General features: G+C 43.7%; 2 protein-coding genes across 2 annotated transcripts in view; one reads left to right on the top strand and one right to left on the bottom strand.

Moving 5' to 3' along the window:
• LOC121552147 overlaps positions 1-18,629 on the top strand; it is a 63,420-nt gene extending 44,791 nt beyond the window's left edge. Inside the window, exons 27-38 of the mRNA XM_045211177.1 lie at positions 221-383; positions 538-662; positions 2,461-2,620; positions 5,490-5,695; positions 11,584-11,732; positions 11,860-11,953; positions 15,405-15,519; positions 15,646-15,720; positions 16,354-16,494; positions 16,605-16,711; positions 16,872-17,017; positions 18,263-18,629. Of these exons, the coding sequence (XP_045067112.1) occupies positions 221-383; positions 538-662; positions 2,461-2,620; positions 5,490-5,695; positions 11,584-11,732; positions 11,860-11,953; positions 15,405-15,519; positions 15,646-15,720; positions 16,354-16,494; positions 16,605-16,711; positions 16,872-17,017; positions 18,263-18,448 (1,667 nt within the window). The 3' untranslated portion in view covers positions 18,449-18,629. The remainder of the gene's footprint in view (positions 1-220; positions 384-537; positions 663-2,460; positions 2,621-5,489; positions 5,696-11,583; positions 11,733-11,859; positions 11,954-15,404; positions 15,520-15,645; positions 15,721-16,353; positions 16,495-16,604; positions 16,712-16,871; positions 17,018-18,262) is intronic.
• Positions 18,619-24,368, bottom strand: LOC121552583 (solute carrier family 22 member 2-like). The gene is made up of 11 exons (XM_045211293.1): positions 23,896-24,368; positions 23,336-23,439; positions 23,092-23,246; positions 22,199-22,367; positions 21,956-22,070; positions 21,764-21,864; positions 19,966-20,180; positions 19,748-19,856; positions 19,534-19,646; positions 19,311-19,410; positions 18,619-19,204 (listed from the first exon to the last, which is right to left on the bottom strand). The coding sequence occupies exons 1-11, from the start codon at positions 24,310-24,312 to the stop codon at positions 19,117-19,119; spliced, it is 1,686 nt and encodes a 561-aa protein (XP_045067228.1). The 5' UTR covers positions 24,313-24,368; the 3' UTR covers positions 18,619-19,116.
• Between the last annotated feature and the right edge of the window lie 731 nt (positions 24,369-25,099).

Genomic DNA, 25,099 nt, shown 5'->3' on the forward strand with positions numbered 1-25,099 from the left:
ACTATTACTAGTATATTGTCTATGGCTTTCGTACCCTGGATCTCTCCCCCGTCTGCCCATCATGTCCCTACTAGCCCCATTCATTCCCTTCATCTTTTATCTCATTTGTCTCCCATGGCCCCTCGTTCCCCTGCTCTTTCACATAAAAATAGACAATTTAATTAAAGCATGAGTTTACAAACTCCCAGGGAGTTCTCCTCACTCTCTCCCTCTCCCCTAGCCTCTGAGCCTCCCAAGGTGGTGGAGGAGCTCACTTGTGCCACAGGCGACGGCAGTGCCTACAGGGGAACCGTCGGCGTGACAGCATCTGGGAAAGCCTGTCAGCTCTGGGCAACTCAGACGCCCCAACAGCACAACAGAACTCCAGACAACTACCCATGCAAGTAAGATCAACCCATGAGATTGGGCAACTTGTTTTTAGTCAAGGAAGAACCGAGCATTGCTTTTCTCAGTGCAGTCGATCAGTGTTTTAATGTCTTATAGATACAGACTGACTGTGATTTAACCAATATGTGTGGTTGTTTGTGTTCCTGTCAGAGGCCTGGAACTGAACTATTGCAGGAACCCAGACAATGAGAAGATGCCCTGGTGCTTTACTACAGACCCAGAGACACGCTGGGAGTACTGCAAGGTGCCTAGCTGTGGAGATGTTCCTGGACCAGGTCACTTTACACTGCATCATGATGATGATGATAATGCATTGGATTTACAGTGGGGAAAAAAAGTATTTAGTCAGCCACCAATTGTGCACGTTCTCCCACTTAAAAAGATGAGAGAGGCCTGTAATTTTCATCATAGGTACACATCAACTATGACAGACAAATTGAGAAAAAAATTTCCAGAGAATCACATTGTAGGATTTTTAATGAATTTATTTGCAAATTATGGTGGAAAATAAGTATTTGGTCACCTACAAACAAGCAAGATTTCTGGCTCTCACAGACCTGTAACTTCTTCTTTAAGAGGCTCCTCTGTCCTCCACTCGTTACCTGTATTAATGGCACCTGTTTGAACTTGTTATCAGTATAAAAGACACCTGTCCACAACCTCAAACAGTCACACTCCAAACTCCACTATGGCCAAGACCAAAGAGCTGTCAAAGGACATCAGAAACAAAATTGTAGACCTGCACCAGGCTGGCAAGACTGAATCTGCAATAGGTAAGCAGCTTGGTTTGAAGAAATCAACTGTGGGAGCAATTATTAGGAAATGGAAGACATACAAGACCACTGATAATCTCCCTCGATCTGAGGCTCCACGCAAGATCTCACCCCCGTGGGGTCAAAATGATCACAAGAACGGTGAGCAAAAATCCCAGAACCACACGGGGGACCTAGTGAATGACCTGCAGAGAGCTGGGACCAAAGTAACAAAGCCTACCATCAGTAACACACTACGCCGCCAGGGACTCAAATCCTGCAGTGCAGACGTGTCCCCCTGCTTAAGCCAGTACATGACCAGGCCCGTCTGAAGTTTGCTAGAGTGCATTTGGATGATCCAGAAGAGGATTGGGAGAATGTCATATGGTCAGATGAAACCAAAATAGAACTTTTTGGTAAAAACTCATCTCGTCGTGTTTGGAGGACAAAGAATGCTGAGTTGCATCCAAAGAACACCATACCTACTGTGAAGCATGGGGGTGGAAACATCATGCTTTGGGGCTGTTTTTCTGCAAAGGGACCAGGACGACTGATCCGTGTAAAGGAAAGAATGAATGGGGCCATGTATCGTGAGATTTTGAGTGAAAACCTCCTTCCATCAGCAAGGGCATTGAAGATGAAATGTGGCTGGGTCTTTCAGCATGACAATGATCCCAAACACACCGCCCGGGCAACGAAGGAGTGGCTTCGTAAGAAGCATTTCAAGGTCCTGGAGTGGCCTAGCCAGTCTCCAGATCTCAACCCCATAGAAAATCTTTGGAGGGAGTTGAAAGTCTGTGTTGCCCAGCGACAGCCCCAAAACATCACTGCTCTAGAGGAGATCTGCATGGAGGAATGGGCCAAAATACCAGCAACAGTGTGTGAAAACCTTGTGAAGACTTACAGAAAACGTTTGACCTGTGTCATTGCCAACAAAGGGTATATAACAAATTATTGAGAAACGTTTGTTATTGACCAAATACTTATTTTCCACCATAATTTGCAAATAAATTCATTAAAGATCCTACAATGTGATTTTCTGGATTTTTTTTCTCATTTTGTCTGTCATAGTTGACGTGTACCTATGATGAAAATTACAGGCCTCTCTCATCTTTTTAAGTGGGAGAACTTGCACAATTGGTGGCTGACTAAATACTTTTTCCCCCCACTGTATATAGAGCTTTCCCAAGTGCTACAGTCGCTACTTACTAACTATGTAGCGAAACTCATGTAATCCACTACCAATCCATACAGCCTACATTTTTCACCAAAATGTATATTTAATTTGGTTGACATGGGTGATATTGTTTTTAAAACTCAGATTACGCAGCGCCCCCTCCAGCTGAGGAAGACTGCTATGTGGGCAACGGGACTGACTATCGTGGTATGGTGACAGAGACCATCAGTGGGAAGAAATGCCAGGCCTGGAGCTCGATGACACCTCACAGTCACAATAAGACACCGCAGGCCTTCCCTAAAGCGTGAGGCCTAGAGCATAGTCAAATATAATCTCTACCCACTGGGCAAAAACTGGTTGAATCAATGTGGTTTCCACGTCATTTCAACCCCAAAAAATCTATGTGATGACATTGAAGCAATGTGGAAAACTGATTGGATTTGCAAAAAGTCATCAACGTAAGGGCATTTTGTATTTTTTCACCCAACTTTTGACCTAAATTTCACAGGTGTAGAGAGGAGTAGGCAGGAGGCAGTCGCAGGTTTAGAACTACTGAATTTATTTAAGCACCATAGATCAAAGCGGGACGAAACCCAAACGATGTTGTGCTCAAAATATATCTTCATTAACAAAAAGGCAAAGGGCGAACCCAAAGTGCAAAATATAAAGTACTCAGGAAATAGTAGGAGAGATACCTCTCAGGAACACAAGTAACATTTACAATGACCGACAAAGACAAATGGCCGGAAGACGTGAGAGAAGAGAGCCTCTGTGGTCTGCAGGGCCGTAGGGAGACCAGGCAGAGGAATAAAATGACAGGCTTTGGAAAACTGGTCCACAACGACCAGGATGGTGGTGTGCCCCTCCGAGGGGGGAAAGTCTGTGACAACGTCCACCGAGAGATGGGACCAGGGTCGTTGTGGAACCGGCAGTGGGTGGAGTTTGCCATAGGGGAGGTGTCTAGGTGTCTAGGTGTCTTGCTCTGTGTGCAGGTGGAGCAGGAAGAGACGTAAACCCGGACGTCCCGGGTCAAGGTGGGCCACCAGTACTTGGCGGAGAGACAGTCGATAGTACGGGCTATACCCGGGTGCCCCGACACAGCTGCTGTGTGTGCCCAGGCGAGGAGACAGTCCCGCACATCAGAGGGCACGTAGTGGGCAGGTGAGGGCGGAGGAGCAGGAGCAGGAGCCTATAATGCGGGACAGGGGATAATGGGTGTCACTTTCTTCCTCCGATCCTCTGTGTCATGCAGAGGCCACCTGTAGGTCCCGGTATTCCTCTGGGATAGGGACGTGGGTGGCCTGGTCCGGACTTTCCACGGAATTGGCACAGATTGACACAGAGAAACACCTCCCCTGACACTCCTGCGACCAACCCAACAACCTCCTCTCTGTCCATGATAAACTGGGGTAATGCAACCGTAGCCAGGGGAAACCTAAAACTACGGGGTGTGCAGGAGAGTCTAAGATGAGGAAAGTGATGCGTTCGTGGTGGTTGTGATTAACTGTGAGGGAAATGGGAATCGTGGTCTGGTGCACCAGTCCTGTTCCTAGGGGACGGTTGTCTAGGGCATGGACTGGGATAGGGGGTTGTAAAGGGACTGGAGGAATGCGTAATGATAAGGCCACTGACTGGTCTAGGAAATTGCCTGCAGCACCTGAGTCCACTAGGGAAGGACTCAGTGGGGGACCATGATAGTCAGGGAAGGTGACAGGGAGGAGGACGGGCTGTGTGGACAGAGAGGAGCAAGGCACGTCCACGCCTACCTGGGAAGGTGTAGGAGCGCTCCTCGGCCTGTCGCTTCCTCGCCTGGTTCTCCTTCTGGGACAGGTATTCCAGGGGTGGTCCGACTCCCCGCAGTAGGAGTAGAGACCCTGTTGACGGCAGCGTTGACATTCCGCAGGGGGAAGGTGCGTCGTGCCCACCTCCATGGGCTCAGTCTCACTGGAGGTTCCTGGGAGAAACCCGAACCCCCGGGATGGGCGACGACGGGCACGCAGGAGATTATCCAGGTGGATGGCCATGGCGATGACCTGTTCCAGCGTGAGGTCTTTATCGCGACAGGCCTGCTCGGTCTGGATGTCTTCCTGTAGCCTGCTGCGGAAAACCGTCAACAGGGCCTGGTCGTTCCAGCCAGTGGACGCAGCCACCGTCCGGAGCGTACTCCGACGCTGTCCTGGACCGCTCTCTTGGCCCTCTGTGGGTGGTCGAAGACGACACGGAAGAGTTGGGTGAAGCGCTCATAGCAATGCACTTCTGGACCGTCCCTCTCCCAGACGGCGTGCGCCCACTCCAGAGCCCGGCCTGTCAGCACCGAGATCACCAAGGCCACCTTGTCCCTCTCGGAGGCCGTCCTGGCATGACGGGCAAGGTGGAGGTCACACTTCAGGAGAAACCCCCTACAGTGAGCTGGGGTGCCGTTAAACCACTCCGGGAGGAGCAGGTGGACGTTGCTGATCGGACCGGGTGATGTAGATGGTGGTGGGGTGGCTGGAACGACCACGGGGAGCTGGGAAGGTGGTAGTGTAGCCTGCAGTTGGCAGGATGTCCTGCTGCTTCCTGTTTTCTTGGGTCGGTCATTCTGTCACAGGTGTAGAGAGAAGTAGGCAGGAGGTTGTTGCAGGTTTAGAACTACTGAATTTATTTAAGCACCATAGATCAAAGCGGGAAGAAACCCAAACGCTGTTGTGCTCAAAATATATCTTCATAAACCCAAAGTGCAAAATATAAAGTACTCAGGAAATAGTAGGAGAGATACCTCTCAGGAACACAAGTAACATTTACAATGACGACAAAGACAAATGGCAGAGGGAGTAAATAGTGATAGTGGGGATTGGAACCAGGTGTGTGTAATGATGACGAGACAAGTCCAGGGTTGATGAGTGAAGGGCGTTTTCCAGCAGTAGGTTCGGCAGCAGCTAGAAGGCCGGCGACACCGAATGCCTGAGCTGGACAGGAGGGGGAACCAAAGCGAAGGCTGGTGTGACACTAAATCCATTGTGTAAATCAAATGTAAATCAAAACTAGATGTTGAACTGATGTTTCTGCCCAGTGGGAAATGTATATCTCTAGCTCTATCTCTGTCTTCTACTATCTGGTCATTAAAAGCCAAACAATGTAATATGTAATCTGCAGTGTCTGAGGACATTATGTCTTTTACATGTGTTTCACAGCGATTTGAGAAGAAACCTGTGTAGGAACCCTGATGGCGACCGTGCTCCATGGTGTTACACCACTGAACCCTCTGTTCGTTGGGAGTTCTGCAGTGTGGATAAATGCCCAACTGCTCCCAAGCCTGCTCCCAAGCCTACTCCCAAGCCTGACAAACATGACCAGCCCAAGCCAGCACCCTCCCAGACACCCTCAGACAACAGCAGAGGTAATCCATCCATCCTTTCATCAGTGTTGGGGAAGCTACTTTGAAAATATACAGTGATCTCCAAAAGTATTGCGACAGTGACACATATTTTGTTGCTTTGGCTCTGCACTCCAGCAATTTGGATTTGAATTGATACAATGATTATGAGGTTAAAATGCAGACTGTCAGCTTTAATTTGAGTTTTTTTTAAAATCTATATCGGGTGTACCGTTTAGAAATTACAACACTTTTTGTACATAGTCCCCCCATTTTTGGGGACTAAAAGTATTCACTTAAATGTATATTAAAGTAGTAAAACGTTAAGTATTTTGGTCCCGTATTCCTAGCACGCAATGACTACATTAAGCTTGGGACTGTACAAACTTGTTGGATGCATTTGCTGTTTGTTTTGGTTGTGTTTAAGATTATTTTGTGCCCAATAGGAATTAATGGTAAATAATATAGTGAGTCATTTTGTAGTCACTTTTATTGAAAATAAGAATAGAATATGATTCTAAACACTTCTACATTAAATGTGGATGCTACCATGATAACAGATGATCCTGAATGAATCGTGAATAATGATGAGTGAGAAAGTTACAGATACACTGTTATGATGAGTTTCTAGGGTATCAAGTGATTACGAATGTAAGGATGTACAGTGAGGGAAAAAAGTATTTGATCCCCTGCTGATTTTGTACATTTGCCCACTGACAAAGAAATGATCAGTCTATAATGTTAATTTTAACAGTGAGAGACAGAATAACAACAACAAAAATCCAGAAAAACGCATGTCAAAAATGTTATAAATTGATTTGCATTTTAATGAGGGAAATAAGTATTTGACCCCTTCTCAATCAGAAAGATTTCTGGCTCCCAGGTGTCTTTTATACAGGTAACGAGCTGAGATTAGGAGCACACTCTTAAAGGGAGTGCTCCTAATCTCAGCTTGTTACCTGTATAAAAGACACCTGTCCACAGAAGCAATCAATCAATCAGATTCCAAACTCTCCACCATGGCCAAGACCAAAGAGCTCTACAAGGATGTCAGGGACAAGATTATAGACCTACACAAGGCTGGAATGGGCTACAAGACCATCGCCAAGCAACTTGGTGAGAAGGTGACAACAGTTGGTGCGATTATTCGCAAATGGAAGAAACACAAAATAACTGTCAATCTCCCTCGGCCTGGGGCTCCATGCAAGATCTCACCTCGTGGAGTTGCAATGATCATGAGAACGGTGAGGAATCAGCCCAGAACTACACGGGAGGATATTGTCAATGATCTCAAGGCAGCTGGGACCATAGTCACCAAGAAAACAATTGGTAACATATTACGCCATGAAGGACTGAAATCCTGCAGCGCCCGCAAGGTCCCCCTGCTCAAGAAAGCACATATACAGGCCCGTCTGAAGTTTGCCAATGAACATCTGAATGATTCAGAGGAGAACTGGGTGAAAGTGTTGTGGTCAGATGAGACCAAAATCGAGCTCTTTGGCATCAACTCAACTCGCCGTGTTTGGAGGAGGAGGAATGCTGCCTATGACCCCAAGAACACCATCCCCACCGTCAAACATGGAGGTGGAAACATTATGCTTTGGGGGTGTTTTTCTGCTAAGGGGACAGGACAACTTCACCGCATCAAAGGGACGATGGACGGGGCCATGTACCGTCAAATCTTGGGTGAGAACCTCCTTCCCTCAGCCAGGGCATTGAAAATGGGTAGTGGATGGGTATTCCAGCATGACAATGACCCAAAACACACGGCCAAGGCAACAAAGGAGTGGCTCAAGAAGAAGCACATTAAGGTCCTGGAGTGGCCTAGCCAGTCTCCAGACCTTAATGCCATAGAAAATCTGTGGAGGGAGCTGAAGGTTTGAGTTGCCAAACGTCAGCCTCGAAACCTTAATGACTTGGAGAAGATCTGCAAAGAGGAGTGGGACAAAATCCCTCCTGAGATGTGTGCAAACCTGGTGGCCAACTACAAGAAACGTCTGACCTCTGTGATTGCCAACAAGGGTTTTGCCACCAAGTACTAAGTCATGTTTTGCAGAGGGGTCAAATACTTATTTCCCTCATTAAAATGCAAATCAATTTATAACATTTTTGACATGCGTTTTCCTGGATTTTTGTTTTGTTATTCTGGCTCTCACTGTTCAAATAAACCTACCATTCAAATTATAGACTGATAATGTCTTTGTCAGTGGGCAAATGTACAAAATCAGCAGGGGATCAAATACTTTTTTCCCTCACTGTACTTAGACACTTTTGATGGGGAGTTCATATAAGATATTTAATATGGTACCATGGTTAGTTATAACAGACATAGCCCTGCCTCTTCCAACTTCCTAACTCCAGAACAAAGATCCACTCTCTCTATATATACACTCTGTTACAAGTCACTCCACGAGCATCTGGTAAACCTCCATGGGCACTCCCATTCTTTGATGTTATTACCCTTTACCCCTGTCAGTATATCCTGTCCATCAATTATTCTAAGATCAACCTCAGTAATCTCCTTTGACATAACGGAATGTAGACTCCGTGGCAGCAAACCACTTATCTACTAACTCTCCCCCTGGTCCACACAATACTATGACATGACATCATTACAATCCACTTTTTTTTTCTTATTTTGTGGTAAGTAAGATTACTTAACCCCCAACAATTCATATAAAACACAATATTCCCAATCAGTAGTATATGTCTGACTATATCCTAACCTATGCTAAATAACTGACCCATCATCTTAGACATGCTACCAAGAAAACATCCATATAAATAAATTGTGACCATCATGACATCATCCCCACAAATACAAAGATCCATAACCATTACTAAGTTACATGGATATTATAATCTGGTCACATTAATATAAAAATAACAAAAACGTCTGTCTTCGTCATCCATGCGCAGTCAGATGAACCCCAAGCTTTTCCCTGGTCACTTGGGGAGCTATCTGATCTACTGAGATAGTCTTCTTTCCACATCTTCAATCCTGTAAACCTCAATCCACTTTATACATTTCCAATTTAACATTCCTCATTCCTCAATCAACATTATCAATGGACTCTAAACTGGAATAACATATAGATGAATAATTTATCCTTTCTCCCTGTTATGATGAGTTTCTAGGGTATCAAGTGATTACAAATGTAAGGATGTACTTAGACACTTTTCATGGGGAGTTCATATAATATATTTAATATGGTACCATAGTTAGTTATAACAGACATAGCCCTGCCTCTTCCAACTTCCTAACTCCAGAACAAAGATCCACTCTCTCTATACTGTATGTTAATGTGGGCTATTTTGAGCACTTTTCTTCTGGGATGCTTACTTGATTTCATTACTTTACTGGGAAGCTTAGCAGAAGTAGATATAATCATGTTTTTTATGTTAGTGCAGAGTGAGCTGCACACAGTGGACTTCCTCCTAGGGCACACCGCCTCAGTTCTAACAGTATAAATCTGGTTCATACGCACATGATTACTGCATACAATAGCTGTAGGACTAGCAGAGGCATTCAGGGCAGTTAGAGGGACATAAATTAGGTTACTTACATTGTGTCTACCAAAGCCCCTGGTGTAATGTACATTTGCTGAAGCATTATGACAACTGCGTCACAATGGTAGGGATTAGCTGAGCTAGGCTTGGGTCATTGATAAGTCATTGTCTCAACACAGCCCTATAATGCTGTGAAAGGATCCAGAAACCCAAATGATTTGGGTGGATCCCATCCTCCTTATACAGTGCCTTGCAGAAGTATTCATCCCCCTTGGCGTTTTTCCTATTTTGTTGCATTACAACCTGTAATTTAAATTGATTTTTATTTGGATTTAATGTAATGGACATACACAAAATAGTCAAAATTGGTGAAGTGGAATGAAAAAAAATTACTTGTTTCAGAAAATTCTAAAAAATAAATAACGGAAAAGTGGTGCGTGCATATGTATTCACCCCCTTTGCTATGAAGCCCCTAAATAAGATCTGGTGCAAACAATTACCTTCAGAAGTCACATAATTAGCTAAATGAAGTCCACCTGTGTGCAATCTAAGTGTCACATGATCTGTCACATGATCTCAATATATATACACCTGTTCTGAAAGGCCCCAGAGTCTGCAACACCACTAAGCAAGGGGCACCACCAAGCAAGCGGCAACATGAAGACCAAGGAGCTCTCCAAACAAGTCAGGGACAAAGTTGTGGAGAAGTACAGATCAGGGTTGGGTTATAAAGAAAATATCTCTGAACATCCCACGGAGCACCATTAAATCCATTATTAAAAAATGGAAAGAATATGGCACCACAACAAACCTGCCAAGAGAGGGCCACCCACCAAAACTCACGGACCAGTCACGGAGGGCATTAATCAGAGAGGCAACAAAGAGACCAAAGATAACCCTGAAGGAGCTGCAAAGCTCCACAGCGGAGATTGGAGTATCTGTCCATAGGACCACTTTAAGCCGTACACTCCACAGAGCTGGGCTTTACGGAAGAGTGACCAGAAAAAAAGCCATTGCTTAAAGAGAAAAATAAGTAAACGTTTAGTATTCGCCAAAAGGCATGTGGGAGACTCCCCAACATGGAAGAACGTACTCTGGTCAGATGAGACTAAAATTTAGCTTTTTGGCCATCAAGGAAAACGCTATGTCTGGCGCAAACCCAACACCTCTCATAACCCCGAGAACACCATCGCCACAGTGAAGCATGGTGGAGGCAGCATCATGCTGTGGGGATGTTTTTCATTGACAGGGACTGGGAAACTGGTCAGAATTGAAGGAATGATGGATGCCGCTAAATACAGGGAAATTCTTGAGGAAACCTGTTTCAGTCTTCCAGAGATTTGAGACTGGGACGGAGGTTCACCTTCCAGCAGGACAATGACCCTAAGCATACTGCGAAAGCAACACTCGAGTGGTTTAAGGGCAAACATTTAAATGTCTTGGAATGGCCTAGTCAAAGCCCAGACCTCAATCCAATTGAGAATCTGTGGTATGACTTAAAAATTGCTGTACACCAGCGGAACCCATCCAACTTGAAGGAGCTGGAGCAGTTTTGCCTTGAAGAATGGGCAAAAATCCCAGTGGCTAGATGTGCCAAGCTTATAGAGACATACCCCAAGAGACTTGCAGCTGTAATTGCTGCAAAAGGTGGCTCTACAAAGTATTGGCTTTGGGGGGACCGAATAGTTATGCACGCTCAAGTTTTCCGTTTTTTTGTCTGATTTGTTGTTTGTTTCACAATAAAAAATATTTTGCATCTTCAAAGTGGTAGGCATGTTGTGTAAATCAAATGAGACAAACCCTCAAAAACACAATTTTAATTCCAGTTTGTAAGGCACCAAAATAGGAAAAATTAATGAATACTTTCGCAAGCCAAACGTGTTTTGTTTCCAAAAGGTATCGAAATTGTCAACAAACGTTACACCCATTGAGCTGCAATAATCACGTAGCCAGTTGTGAAGAGAAAGAATCCTGCTAAAGCGTTCAATGCCACGATTCAGAGAGGGCACAGGGCCAGATATGATGGGTCTTTTGTTGGTGTCTAGCAGAGAGTCAATCAGCTCTTTAAAATCCAGTTTCAACTGATCAGAGCTGCCCTTCATAATGTCATTAAAACCCCCATTGACTACGATAGAATGGATTTCCATGTCCTGACGTAGTACATTCGGGAGCAGCTTAGTAATGTCATTTACTCGAGCTCCGGGATAGGACATTGTATTTGCACCAGGAACAGTCACATTTCTTACCATTTCGCTACATGGGAAAACATTTTAAATAATTAACTACTGAAAACACTACCTAGATTAGAATTTAGTTCAGCATTCATTCACTCACCCTACATTGTCAGTGTTGAGGGTAGAAATTGATCCGTGATATTGTTTTCTGTTGACTGTGGCTTTCAGATTGCAAGGTGGGCAACGGGGGGACATACAGGGGTCCTACTTCCATGACCATGTTGGGTGTCACCTGTCAGAGTTGGAGCGCCCAGAGCCCCCATCAGCACATCAGCTTCACCCCTGAATCCCACCCTGACAAAGGCCTGGAGTCCAATGTAAGTTCAAGGAATCTTCTTATAAGACATATTTAAATAATGTCAGACGATACTGCAAAAGTATTTCATATGACAGACATTTGGGAAGATGTACTTCAATTTATTCAGCGCCCCTTTTCACTGGTAGAATTGTAGAAACCCTGACAATGACGTGAATGGACCATGGTGCTACACCACAGACAGAAGCCAGAAATGGGACTACTGCCAAATCCCAGATTGCGGTATGTAGACTACTGTGAGCAGGGTGCGAATTATGGGAGAGCCAGGGGGGGCTCAGCTTCCCTGAATGAGACATGAGTTCTCCCAAATACAACAAAAGTCAAACTTTGGGGGGTGTATAATAATGCTAATTTAACCATTCTCCTATTTGTTTAAAATGCAGTGGTAAATATGTTTTACGGTGGTAAATATTAAAATAAAAGCTTCCAAATTGAACAAACACCCCCACCTCTTTGTCATGGTTTAAACCATTTATTTCTACGTGGCTGCACAAACCTCCATGTCCACAGCACTGTGCACTCAGTAGTGTTGAATTTTGGCCACAGCTGAGCTCCTTTAAATGCATAGATTTTCCTTTGTACTTGCTCATTTTCACCATTTGTTTGCCATGCACCCTTGATAAAAAACAGCCTTTATTCCAATTCAGAAGATTTATCCATTGATTTATCATTGTTTGCTTTTGTCAGTCAGCTGTTTAGAGCGCTCATTGCGGGTACTGGTGTTCTCTGTGCTGTCCTGGCCAGAATACATTTATTTAGCTTTATTCTTTTTTATCAACATTTGTTTTCTTTCCTGGATCAGCTGATGATGGTCGACAATATCACTAGACAACTGTCCTGCAGCTTGTCACGCCCTGGCTCGGGGGACTCTCGTATGTTGAGCCAGGGTGTTAGTTTCTATGTTTTGTGTTGTAGGTTGTGGGTCTAGTTTTGCTTTTCTATGTTGGCCAGGGTGGCTCCCAATCAGAGACGGCTGTAGCTCGTTGTCTCTGATTGGGAGTCATAATTAGGTAGCTGTTTGGCACTCATTCATTGTGGTTTCTTGTTCTTATTTGGTTTGTGTTCAACCATAGACATCACGTTATCGTCTGTTGTTTTGATCGTGTGATCATTCTCTAAATAAATATGTTCACCTTCAACGCTGCGCATTGGTCCTCCTCCTTAGACGATCGTGACAGAAGAAACCACCACAACTGGACCAAGCAGCGAGTCGAGGAGCCATCGCCAGGGAGATCCCTAGCAGATCTCCGTGGCAGCCTCGACTGGGTCAAGCCGAGTGAAGAGCAGAGAGAGTGGACTTGGGAACAATGGAGGAAGAGCTTCGACTGGGTCAAGCCCATTGAGGACCTGAATAGCGGGAGTTGGAGACAGAAGAGCGAGAGTTGGGCGAGAACTATAGAGGCCTGGCCCACGGGGAGGAGAGACCCCCAGAAAATTTTTAGGGGGGGGCTCACGACGTCGGGGCAGCAGGAGGCCACGATAGAGCGGTCCAGCGGGTTGGCAGAGGAGGCCGCCAGGTTACGGGGGCCACTGGTCGAAGAGGGGATGGAAGGTGGAGAGGCACGGCGAGAGGTACTGGGGTGTGTTACCAGTCCGGTCCGGCCCGTTCCAGATCCCGGTGTAGGGGCCAGTGGTGTGTGTCCCCAGTACGGTCCGGTCTGTTCCTGCTCCCGCACCAAGTCAGTGGTGCGCTCGTCAGCCCGGCTCGGCCCGTCCTGCTCCCCGCACCAAGTCAGTGGTGCGCCGTCACAGCCCGGCTCGGCCCGTTCCTGCTCCCCGCACCAAGTCAGTGGTGCGCTTCGTCAGCCCGGCTCGGCCCGTTCCTGCTCCCCGCACCAAGTCAGTGGTGCGCTTCGTCAGCCCGGCTCGGCCCGTTCCTGCTCCCCGCACCAAGTCAGTGGTGCGCTTCGTCAGCCCGGCTCGGCCCGTCCCTGCTCCCCACACCAAGCCAGTGGTGTGCGTCGTCAGTCCGGCACAGCCCGGGCCTGTTCCACTGGTGCCTGGTTCGGCACGGGTCAGCTGCTTCACGCCGGAGCTAGAGCAATCCGCTCCACCAGTGTGCAGTCCAGCTCCGGTCAGCAGGGCCAGACCGGACCAGGGGTACTTTGGGGGTTAGAGAGCGAGTGGGGATCATGCCCGAGCCGGATCCGCCGCCTAGGCGGAGTGCCCACCCGGTCCCTCCCCTGTTGTGTTTGGTTGGCGCGATCGGAGTCCGCGCCTTTAGGGGGGGGTACTGTCACGCCCTGGCTCGGGGGACTCTCGTATGTTGAGCCAGGGTGTTAGTTTCTATGTTTTGTGTTGTAGGTTGTGGGTCTAGTTTTGCTTTTCTATGTTGGCCAGGGTGGCTCCCAATCAGAGACGGCTGTAGCTCGTTGTCTCTGATTGGGAGTCATACTTAGGTAGCCGTTTGGCACTCATTCATTGTGGTTTCTTGTTCTTATTTGGTTTGTGTTCAACCGTAGACATCACGTTATCGTCTGTTGTTTTGATCGTGTGATCATTCTCTAAATAAATATGTTCACCTTCAACGCTGCGCATTGGTCCTCCTCCTTAGACGATCGTGACACAGCTAGACACCAATGTGCATCCAATCCATCCAACATTAATGACAGTAGGCCTATAGTTGACTCTTTCTGTTAGAAGCATTCCATTTTGCAATGCCATAGGCCTACATTATTTTGGATTTGTGTGCCCATGAGAACTGTTTTCATGGCGAAACACAATTACATTTTATGTAGGCATTGTTACACTTACAGCGCATTTTCCGAGATCTCCAAGATCCAGGAATCGTGCTGGATTTAAGCTCAATGTTCTAATTCAATTGTTAAATGCTTAATAATGACAAATAACAATGTCATAAATGTCATTAATGTAAGGAAAGAAAGGTAGTGTTTTATGTCACACGATCTATGCATTCAACTCATGAATTACGGACAACTCATGAACTAAGATGTAAACATGTTTTGATTCAACTCGTGTATTTTATTAGTATAGTATAGGGAGCGTTATAGGGAGCGTTATATTTTTCACCGTGACTGGCAAAGAGTTTATCCACCGATTTTTTTACCACTACATCACTGGCTACCGGAAGCCCTATTTAAAGGTCATAGTAATTGGCCTACACATTGTAGCCTAGTGTAGTAAGTTGACCCTGTGTGTTAGGGTGACCATCCCGTTTTCCCTGGGACATTTTCAGCCCCATTTCAGGTGTCCTGACTTTACAGGCTACAAAAAAAGTATATTTGTCACCAAGACGCATCAATGAATGTACTGTAGGCCCAATCAATGGCGATCACTGAATGTCATTAGGCACACTTTTTGGTGTTTGTAAACAGATGTCTATTTCCATTCACCAAGTAGCGTTTCCATTATTCTGGAGTGGAGGAACATGCACAGATAGCCTACTTTTTGAAGTGATTTGTTTTGTTCAATCAGATGAAAGCATCATGAATGGTTGTGTTCATGCCACATTAAAAGGTCATTCATTTTTACCATTAAATTACTTTTTTATTATAGACCCATAAAATAAAATTGTGCACCCAATAACTACCCCCCTGTTGTTTTAACACAGTTGTTTTATCCAGATTTACTGTATGTGGTTACTGTATGTACATCTGCTATATCTGGTCTACATTGTGGAATGCAGAAATAAAACGGTATTTCTGGTCTCCAGCTGGCTTGAAATGTGGGCAGCCTGTTACAAAGCCCATGAGGTGTTTCGGTCGCATCGTTGGAGGCTGTGTATCCAAACCCCACTCATGGCCCTGGCAGATCAGCCTAAGGACCAAGTATGGAGGATAGTATCCCATTCCCTTTCATGAATCTCATTAATATATTGATACCTCTATACAATAAGAAAAAACAATATCTCTTGGAGAACTTACTCAGTTACTCTTCTGTCCGTCCCTCTGCAGCACTGGCATCCATTTCTGTGGAGGAACTCTGATCGCCCCTCAGTGGGTCCTCACCGCTGCCCACTGCCTGGAGAGGTGAGAGAGCAGCCCTCATCAGTGCCCATATCAACTCAGTTGTCATGAGGCTTATTACTGACTAAACCTATACCAACAAGAAGGGCAGCTGTACATACTCTGTAGTAGTGGCCAATGTTCCCTCAAAAAAGGTCTGCTGAGCGCAAACTTGAACATTGTAAAAATTCTGTGCAACTTCCAGCACGCGTTTACTGTGAGCACTGAGGCTGTACCAGCTTTAAGTTACAGTTTTAACAGTGGCCAAGTAGGCTACTGTGGCTATTTGATCATAATGTAGGCCTACCAGAGTGGCCTACCATCAAAAACAATGGAGAAAAATGCATCCCATAACATTTTAACATGGAAATAGCTGTTTTATCATTCAGCCTACAGTAGCAGCAAATGTGCTTATTCAAGACGGTCTCAAAATACAACACTGCCCCTTTAAGACATAAAAAAAGCTCTTTACCTGACTAGCTTTTCAAAGATGGCTAGAAATGCGCCCGCGCACACATGCAGATTAGAGGGAAAATTGATAGTGGCTGAGTGTTAGCCTCCTACACAACAGAAAAGCAGCATGACTGTTTAGTATTGTTTACTGTGAGGTCCTAATTATGGATTACATACAAGTACATCTTCCTGTGTGTGTGTCAGATCAAAGAGGCCATCTGCCTACATGGTGGTATTGGGAACCCATACAGAGAGAGCGAATGAAGCGTCCAAGCAGGAGCGTAACCTGGAGAAACTGATCCTGGGACCTGGCGGGACAGACATTGCACTACTGAAGCTAGACAGGTGAGTGAGGCCATTGCATGTCATTAAAGAAAAACTCAATAGAATGTTTTATATTTTTCTTGCTGTTTGGAAGTCAGAGGCTGTAAAAAGACTTGTGTGGTTGGTTGCAGCCCTGCACTCATAAATGACAACGTTTTACCAGTATGCTTACCTGAGAAGGATTACGTGGTACCATCTGGAACTGAGTGCTATGTGACAGGATGGGGAGAGACACAAGGTTCAAGAGTCATGCATGTTTTTTCCCCTCATGGTTGCTCTCATAACATGACACAAAATGAAGTTATTCTTTTGTCCAGGACTCCATTACTTTGTTGATGCAAATATACCAAACATTTTCTATATTTTCCGACATAAAACATTGATCTTTGTGTTTGTAGGAACTGGTGGAGAAGGGCTCCTCAAGGAGACGGGCTTCCCTGTTATAGAAAATAAAGTGTGTAATCGTCCTGCCTACCTGAACAACAGAGTCAAGGACCATGAGATGTGTGCTGGGAACATTGAAGGGGGAGCAGACAGTTGCCAGGTATATACTACCAGTCAAAAGTTTTAGAACACCTACTCATTGAAGGGTTTTTCTTTATTTTTACTATTTTCTACATTGTAGAAAAGTAGTGAAGACATCAAAACTATGAAATAACACAAATGGAATCATGTAGTAACCAAAAAAGTGTTAAACAAATCAAAATATATTTTATATTTGAGATTCTTCAAATAGCCACCTTTGCCTTGATGACCGCTTTGCACACTCTTGGCATTCTCTCAACCAGCTTCATGAGGTAGTCACCTGGAATGCATTTCAATTAACAGGTGTGCCTTCTTAAAAATTAATTTTTGGAATTTCTTTCCTTCTTAATGCGTTTGAGCCAATCAGTTGTGTTGTGACAAGGTAAGTGGGGTATACAGAAGATATACCTATTTGGTAAAATACCAAGTCCATATTGTGGCAAGAACAGCTCAAATAAGCAAAGAGAAATGACAGTCCATCATTACTTTAAGAGAAGAAGGTCAGTCAATACGGAACATTTCAATATCTTGCAGTCGCAAAAACCATCAAGCGCTATGATGAAACTGGCTCTCACGAGGACCGCCACAGGAATGGAAGACCCAGAGTTACCTCTGCTGCAGAGGATAAGTTCATTAGAGTTACCAGCCTCAGAAATTGCAGCCCAAATAAATGCTTCACGGAGTTCAAGTCACAGACACATCTCAACATCAACTGTTCAGAAGAGACTGTGTGAATCAGGCCTTCATGGTCGAATTGCTGCAAAGAAACCACTACTAAAGGACACCATTAAGAAGAAGAGAATCGCTTGGGTCAAGAAACACGAACAATGGACATTAGACCGGTGGAAATTTGTCCTTTGGTCTGGAGTCCATATTTTAGATTTTTGGTTCCAACCACTATGTCTTTGTGAGATGCGGTGTGGGTGAACGGATGATCTCCGCATTTGTATTTCCCACCGTAAAGCATGGAGGAGGAGGTGTTATGGTGTGGGGGTGCTTTGCTGGTAACACTGTCTGTGATTTATTTCATAGTTTTGATGTCTTCACTATTATTCTACAATGTAGAAAATAGTTTAAAAAAAGAAAAACCCTTGAATGAGTAGGTGTTCTAAAACTTTTGACTGGTAGTGTACATGCTCAGCAACAACCAGTAGTCATTCAATTTCATTAAGGACTGTGTGGTTGGTTGTATACCGCAGTTTCCACAATGAGTTTAAAGTTAACTGCATCAGAGTTTTTTACCTCTGTTTTTGACTTCTTCCAGGGTGACAGTGGTGGCCCTTTGGTGTGCCATGCTCAGAACACCTTTGTTCTCCAGGGAGTGACATCGTGGGGTCTGGGCTGTGCCGACGCCATGAAGCCAGGGGTGTACATCAGAGTATCTAAATTTATGGATTGGATTAACAATCAGATGAAGATTAATTCTTCACCCTCTGCTATACCTCCATAATCTTGAGGAATGTTGAATTTGAGCCCTAAATGTAGTTTTATTAAGACTTGTAAGACTTGAAAGTACAAATTAAATACCTGTGGTAAGTGATTTCTTCCGAAATTGCAAGGTTCTAGCCTGGTACACAACAATGGTGTTTGACCACATGTTAAATAAAGGAAGAGCTTGTGTGTCATTGGGATCTTTGATGGGAAACCTTTTTATTAATTTCAGTCAGGTCAGTCAACAATACATGTATATAACATTAACACGACTGGGGTATGTTAACATTTGGGATAACTAGAGACAGTTTAGAATAAGAAAATCTTCTCAAAACACACTTGAGAAGATGACATTTCTGGCAACTTCTACCATAAAATTAGTGGAGGACTGATAGTGGATATCATTTGGGGATTTCCAACTGAAATATTTTTTTTAAATGATAGAAATCACCATTGTGTGTATTTTAACATCTAAATTATTATTATGATCATTATTATGATCTAAAATCATGTCCTGTACAGTAATACATATAAATACCAGCATCACAAAAACATGAAAGGATTCACATCAGCTAGTGTTAGGAAACAACAAATGCAAAAAACATATTATAGGTTATACATTCGTAAATACAGTATATGAGTTCAGTATGCTGTCAATCTTGTGGCGAAGAGGTGGAGCAATATCGATCAGACGATTGTAGTTTCTTTGTTGGTCGTCATGTCAGTGGGCAAGAGATTTGTCAGCTGTTGACTCTTCAGGCAGTTTTCTTTGTGTCTGATCACCAATGGAATATGTACAATAAATCCATATTCCCCAAACAAATCCTCTAACACACTACAGTGCAATTTAGTTTAGTTTGAAGTGATAAAGAAAATCATACCTGTTTGGGAACTCAATGTCATCGATAGTCTCAGGAAGTGTTACACCTCTGGTCTCAGGCAACAGCAAGACTAAACCTCCAGCTACGAACGCTATCGCCCCTGTGGGGTACAACAAAACATATTACCACATTGAGTGTCTGACAGAAATGGACTCCTCAGACAGAAATGGTCTCCGGTGTATAAGCATCTTATAACAGGTTAATTAGTGTTTTAATCATGTACCGAAGATGATGAGTGGCAGTTCCAGCCAGATGGTAGCCAGTCTGTAGAGCAGGAACGGGGAAACGATGCCTCCGATGTCACACAGAGTGGAGCACACTGACACGCCCAGGTTCCTGAGGAGAGAAACAGTTGTAGTATTTTTTCCATAATTTGTTTCCTGCTATGTTTGTTATTAGTTATACATTTTGAGATGTGCACCCCTGGTAAACCTTACCTGACAAAGGTGGGGTATAATTCAGTGTTCACAAACACCACCATCTCAAATGCCATGGTGATGCCCAACCGGCCAACGCAGGCCACAACTGTTTTGACCCAGAAGTAACCTGCAGGAGAGAGAGAGAGACATTACTGTATCGTATGTACTATGCACATTAAATAAGACGGGGTACTACCATTTTCTAACAAGTTTCCTTTCAGATATTGCACACTTACTATCTGGGATCATAGCAGTGATGAAGCAGGATACTCCAGCTACAATGTTGGCCGTAGCAAAGGGAAGACGACGTCCAATACGATCGATGGTGAAGAGGATTAGGAAGGCAGCAGGGAACTCTACCAGGCCAGAGATCAGGAAGTCAATGTAGACGTTTCCTCCTGCGATTCCCACACGCATGATAAGACCCTGGTAGACAATAGCACTAGTGAACCTGTGAAGATGATGATACAACATCAAATTAGGCCACGAGAAGAGAAAGGGACCCTGTCATAAATGTATATGTAACGGGTTAAAGTTTGTTGTGGTTCTTGAACGCACCCTCTTGCCTCTGCCAGTCACAGGTGCACCTCCTTTTAATTAAGGGTGTGGCTTTTTGTATAAAAACTGAGCTTTTCCCTTGTTTCAGGGGATATTCTGAGAGGATCTCTGTGAATAGCAGTGTGATGGAAAATGTTATGTTGGTGCTTTTCTATTTTATACATTTCTGTGTTCAATGTTTGTGCTTTTCTAATAACTGTTTTCTGTGTTCATGCAAGTGACTGATTGAAAGAACCCTCACTATCAGTATCTGCAATTTGGCAGTACGCCCAGACCCTTGTTTTGAGAACAAAAGATATCTCAGTTTCAAGGTCTCAGCTTAGAGAGAAGAAGCCTCGTGAGGTATTGGTCTGTCACATGCATGACCCAGTATTGGTCGGTCACATGAATGAAGCAGATGTTAATGATGAATTAATGATGAATAAGCTAAATCATGCAAATATAACTTGTCTGCAGTATATAAGAGTACTAACGGAACTGCCCCATTAGAGCTCCTGACAGACGTTCACTATGGTGCATCAAGTTCGTTGTAACCTCTCCAGCGCGCTGACAATAAACAATGAATAATTTAAGATTGACTTAGAGTTTTCCTGTGTAAGAATTTTCACAATAGTAGATATGTGCAAGAACAGAGGGATAGGCCAATGAGTGATATATGTTTCAGTAAGGTTGGCTTCTTAGCATTCATAGCAATGCTTATCAACTGTACCGCAGAGATGAAACGTAAGTCAGCTAAAATACATGTGGTGGCAGCTGCAGAGAAGTAATTGGGGGTACGAGATTTGACTTCAGAAGAGTTACAAGGTGTGTTGAGTGGTAGTGTCCAGTCCTCTCAGGCAGTTGGCCTGGGGTAGGATCAGAGAGGGTTAAAGTAGTGGAATAAGGTGATTGGTTTGAATGAGTATAGGGTTAGTTGGTAGGGTAATTCAACATTTATTTGTATCTTTATTTTATTTACCCCTTTTCCATTTTGTATCATAAAGTGTAATAGATTTATACTATACTTGAATTGGGGGCAGTAATGGATGCCAACCACCATTAAACTCCACTGAAGAAGAAGATGTTTCAGGGGATCCCCTAAAAATTGTAAAGGCTGGCATGCCGTTGGAGGACGGGAGCAGCAACCATTGTGTATTGCAAATGGACAAGTTTAATCGGGAGTAAAGGTTCTATGGCAAGAGTACCTGTCTCCATTGGTGCCGCTCTCCTTCTCCCTTGGCATGTTCTCCTGGGTTGTTGTTGGTATGTATGATGTATTTTATGTTGCCCAGAGTTAAACAGAACATTCTGAAGCGAAACCTTGATTATTGAATACTGTCCCAGGGACCTCACGTATAAAAAAGTAGTAGTATCGGCTACAGGGAAGATTATTTATGGTATAATCCCCCACATTACATATAGCTTAAGTGCTGTTGTAATTTAAGCTTAAATCATTGGTCATAGATGTCTAGCAATTTTTTGCAGCATGGGTCTTACCAGTTGAACATGAGGATGAAGGTGTGCTTTCTCATGTTTGGAGTTCTGACCAGATCCAGGAAAGAGGCAGTTGAGGTCTCTGCATTGTCATCGCTCAGCGTCTGTAAAATATGTTAGGCTATGGAAGTTGTCATCAAATCTAGTTTAGCAGTGCCTTTTTAATTATGTATGATCCCCTGAAACATTTCTTACCTCAATGTTCTTGGAGAGGGTTTTCTTGTTTTCCTTCGCTATTGCCTCAGTGATCTCCTTAGCTTTGGTTGAGTTGTTCTGAGAGAGAAGCCATCTTGGAGACTCTGGGATCAACCTGGAAGCCAAAATGTGAGACGCAACATGAGGTTTTCAGAACCATGCAGACATACAGTATAGCAGGGCATTGGACATGGTGATCCTACAACAGGCCTGTATAATATCTGAGGTGATTCCGGGTCTTACCAGAAGTAAGATAGAAATATGAAGTAAGGAACAGTGAAGGCCACCTGCAGCCAGCGCCAGTCAGTGATGAGGTAGGCAATGAGGGTCAAAACGAGAATACCCACACTGAAGAACATCTGGAAAATCACGCCCACCATCCTCCTGTACTCAACTCCCACCAGCTCAGTAACTGAGGAGACAAGTAAGCAGTGTTGGGGAGTAATGAACTACATGTAGTTCAACTAGTAATTTAACTGCATTGAATTCAATTCAAATCTTGGTAGTGTTTTCAGTAGTTAATTGCTTTTGCCATGTAGCGGTGTAGCTAACTAATGGAACAACACAACAATTTGTGCAAAAATAAAATATGGGTAAAGTAGGCAAAAAAGATTTTTTTCGGCATCAGACCTGCCTAATTCTAATTTGAAACAGTTTTTGTGTTTAATAGGCTAAAGTACACCTTCTGTAAACATCTGACTCCAGAATGATCTGTTCTTGCAATTTGTAGTCTATGACATATCAGATTTAGATATGATAATTTATCACAAAGTAGTTTGGGTGTAGTGAACTACTTTTTAAAAATGTAACTTTAGTTAAGTCAACTATATTGTTCTTAAAGGTAGCTTTAGTGTAGCTAACTTCTTTCAGTGTGAAGTAATTGGTAACTTGGTCAACTATATTTCCCCAACACTGCAGGTAAGACACATACTGTACAGTAAAGCATGTAACCTTAAGTCAAGCAAGAGTTTTACTGAAACATAATTTGACCATCCTCCTCTGTTGAAAGTTGCATAGGAAATAAACTAACTTCCTATTTACTAAACCATAAAAATTTGCTGCAAATTATTAATCAAAATCATATACGCCGTAGTTAATATATCAACTTTTGTGGGACAAAGGTTTTTTTTTCATACTAAGCACATATACAGACATCCAGCCTCCCTTGACAGCAAAGCCAAAGATTGTGCGAAATACAAGCATGGATATATAGTTTGGAGCCACTGCTACAAGTATTCCAGCAACCCCATTCAAGAGGTTGGACATCAAGAAGCTCATTTTTCTGCCGAACCTTCAAAGAAGAAGAAAAAAAGAGAATGTAAAAACAGGATCTAATATTGAAAAAAAGAATATTTCTTCTGCGTTGCGAAGTAAACTTACCTGTCAGCCAGGTATCCAAAAGTTATGCTTCCAACGAGGAAGCCCACATTGAGTGTAGCCTGGTACATGTCCACCACCCAGGCATCATTACATACCAGGTCAAACTGAAATGAACAAATACTTCATAATGAACTGCCATATTAAAGAGATACTTGGGGATTTTGGCAATGAGGCCCATTATCTACAGTACTTCCGCAGAGTCAGATGAACTTGTGGATACTGTTTTTATGTCTCTGTGTCCAGTAAGAAGGAAGTTAGAGGTAGTTTTGCGAGCCAATGCTAACTAGCGTTAGCACAATAACTGGAAGTATATGGGTATCTGCTAGCGTGCTATGACTTCCAGTTAGCAATTGGGCTTGCGCTAGTTAGCTACTTCCTTCAAACTGCACGCAGAGACATTAAAAATGATATCCACGAGTTCATCTGACTCTGGGGAAGTAGATAAAAGGCCTCGTTGGCAAAATCCCAAAGTATCCCTTTAATGTCTTAAAACATTAATTTGTTTAGTGTTACATAACAATACAAGTTATTGTCTAATAAAAAAAAGGGAAATTTCTCACCTCGGTCACAAAGGACTGCCTGCCTTGATAGTCATACTCCCAGCCTTCTTTGCAGGAGGTCATGGGAGCTTTGCTGCGGTGGGCGTCGGTGAGGTCAGACTCTGGGTTGTCACAGGTCAGACCCGTATTGTTCCAGTCCAGGTCATACTGTTCACACTGGCTGTGGACCAGCACTCCTGAGGTGTTGACCAGAGGGACCGTGATCTTTCTAGTGTCCATCAGGTTCCAGCCACAGCTCTGCCGGATCTGACTCACCCCTGAGTCCCGGCACCAATGCTCTGGGGTGAACCCCTGGAACACAATGCCCACATAGACCCCAGAAAAAGGCAACGACACCATACATAGCAGAGCGAAAATGCGCTTTTGGCAACGACCAAAATTCCCTGCCTCCTCTAGGATTTCATCGAAGGTGGTCATGGTTGCAGCGTTGGGTGTCAGAAGCAGAGATACTATTTGTGAGACTGCAGGGGTTTTAAAAGCAAAGAGCAGATCAAAAGTCCAATAGTGAGGTTGACCTTGGACTTACTGTGTTGAATCGCCAACGGAGGCAGCATGTTACTTTTTAATAGTGCTGGCTGTGTGCAATTCCACTGTGTAGCATATCTGAATGGTCATCTACTGTAAAGTGTCACCGAGCCAAATCAAATAACACACTTTCTGTCTCACAAAGAAATAGTGCCCTTACGAACCCTTAGGAAGTGGATTACTTTTAACTATAAAAGTTGTTTTTTAGACATATTTATAGTATACTCTTTCACACATTAATTTTATGATGCTAATACTTCACTCTCAAAGTGAACTTAGAGCATAGTTTATACATTCTAAGTTGGGATGGTTATTATGCAAATTAGACACTGTGGATTTTTTTGCTATACTCCTGCAAGATAATCACATAATTGTAATTGTAGTTTAATGTCACATACTTTTATTACAAGTTGGTGTGTTTGCGGATGTAGGGTTGTGTAACCATAGACATTCTCTCTTACATATTTTCTGCTCACACAACATAATGTCAATTCACAGAAACAACACAATCCGTCCACTTCTCTACAATGGCAGGTAAGTAAATGTCAAAAAAACATTCACTGTTAATAAATTATTTGATGACAATATTACCAACACTTATAATAACAAAGCTAGGGCAACAACACATTTCAGTTAATTACTTTAAACACATGATCAAATAAAAAAAATAAAAACATGT

The sequence above is a fragment of the Coregonus clupeaformis genome, chromosome 36 (assembly GCF_020615455.1).
Source record: "Coregonus clupeaformis isolate EN_2021a chromosome 36, ASM2061545v1, whole genome shotgun sequence".
Taxonomy (NCBI): domain Eukaryota; kingdom Metazoa; phylum Chordata; class Actinopteri; order Salmoniformes; family Salmonidae; genus Coregonus; species Coregonus clupeaformis.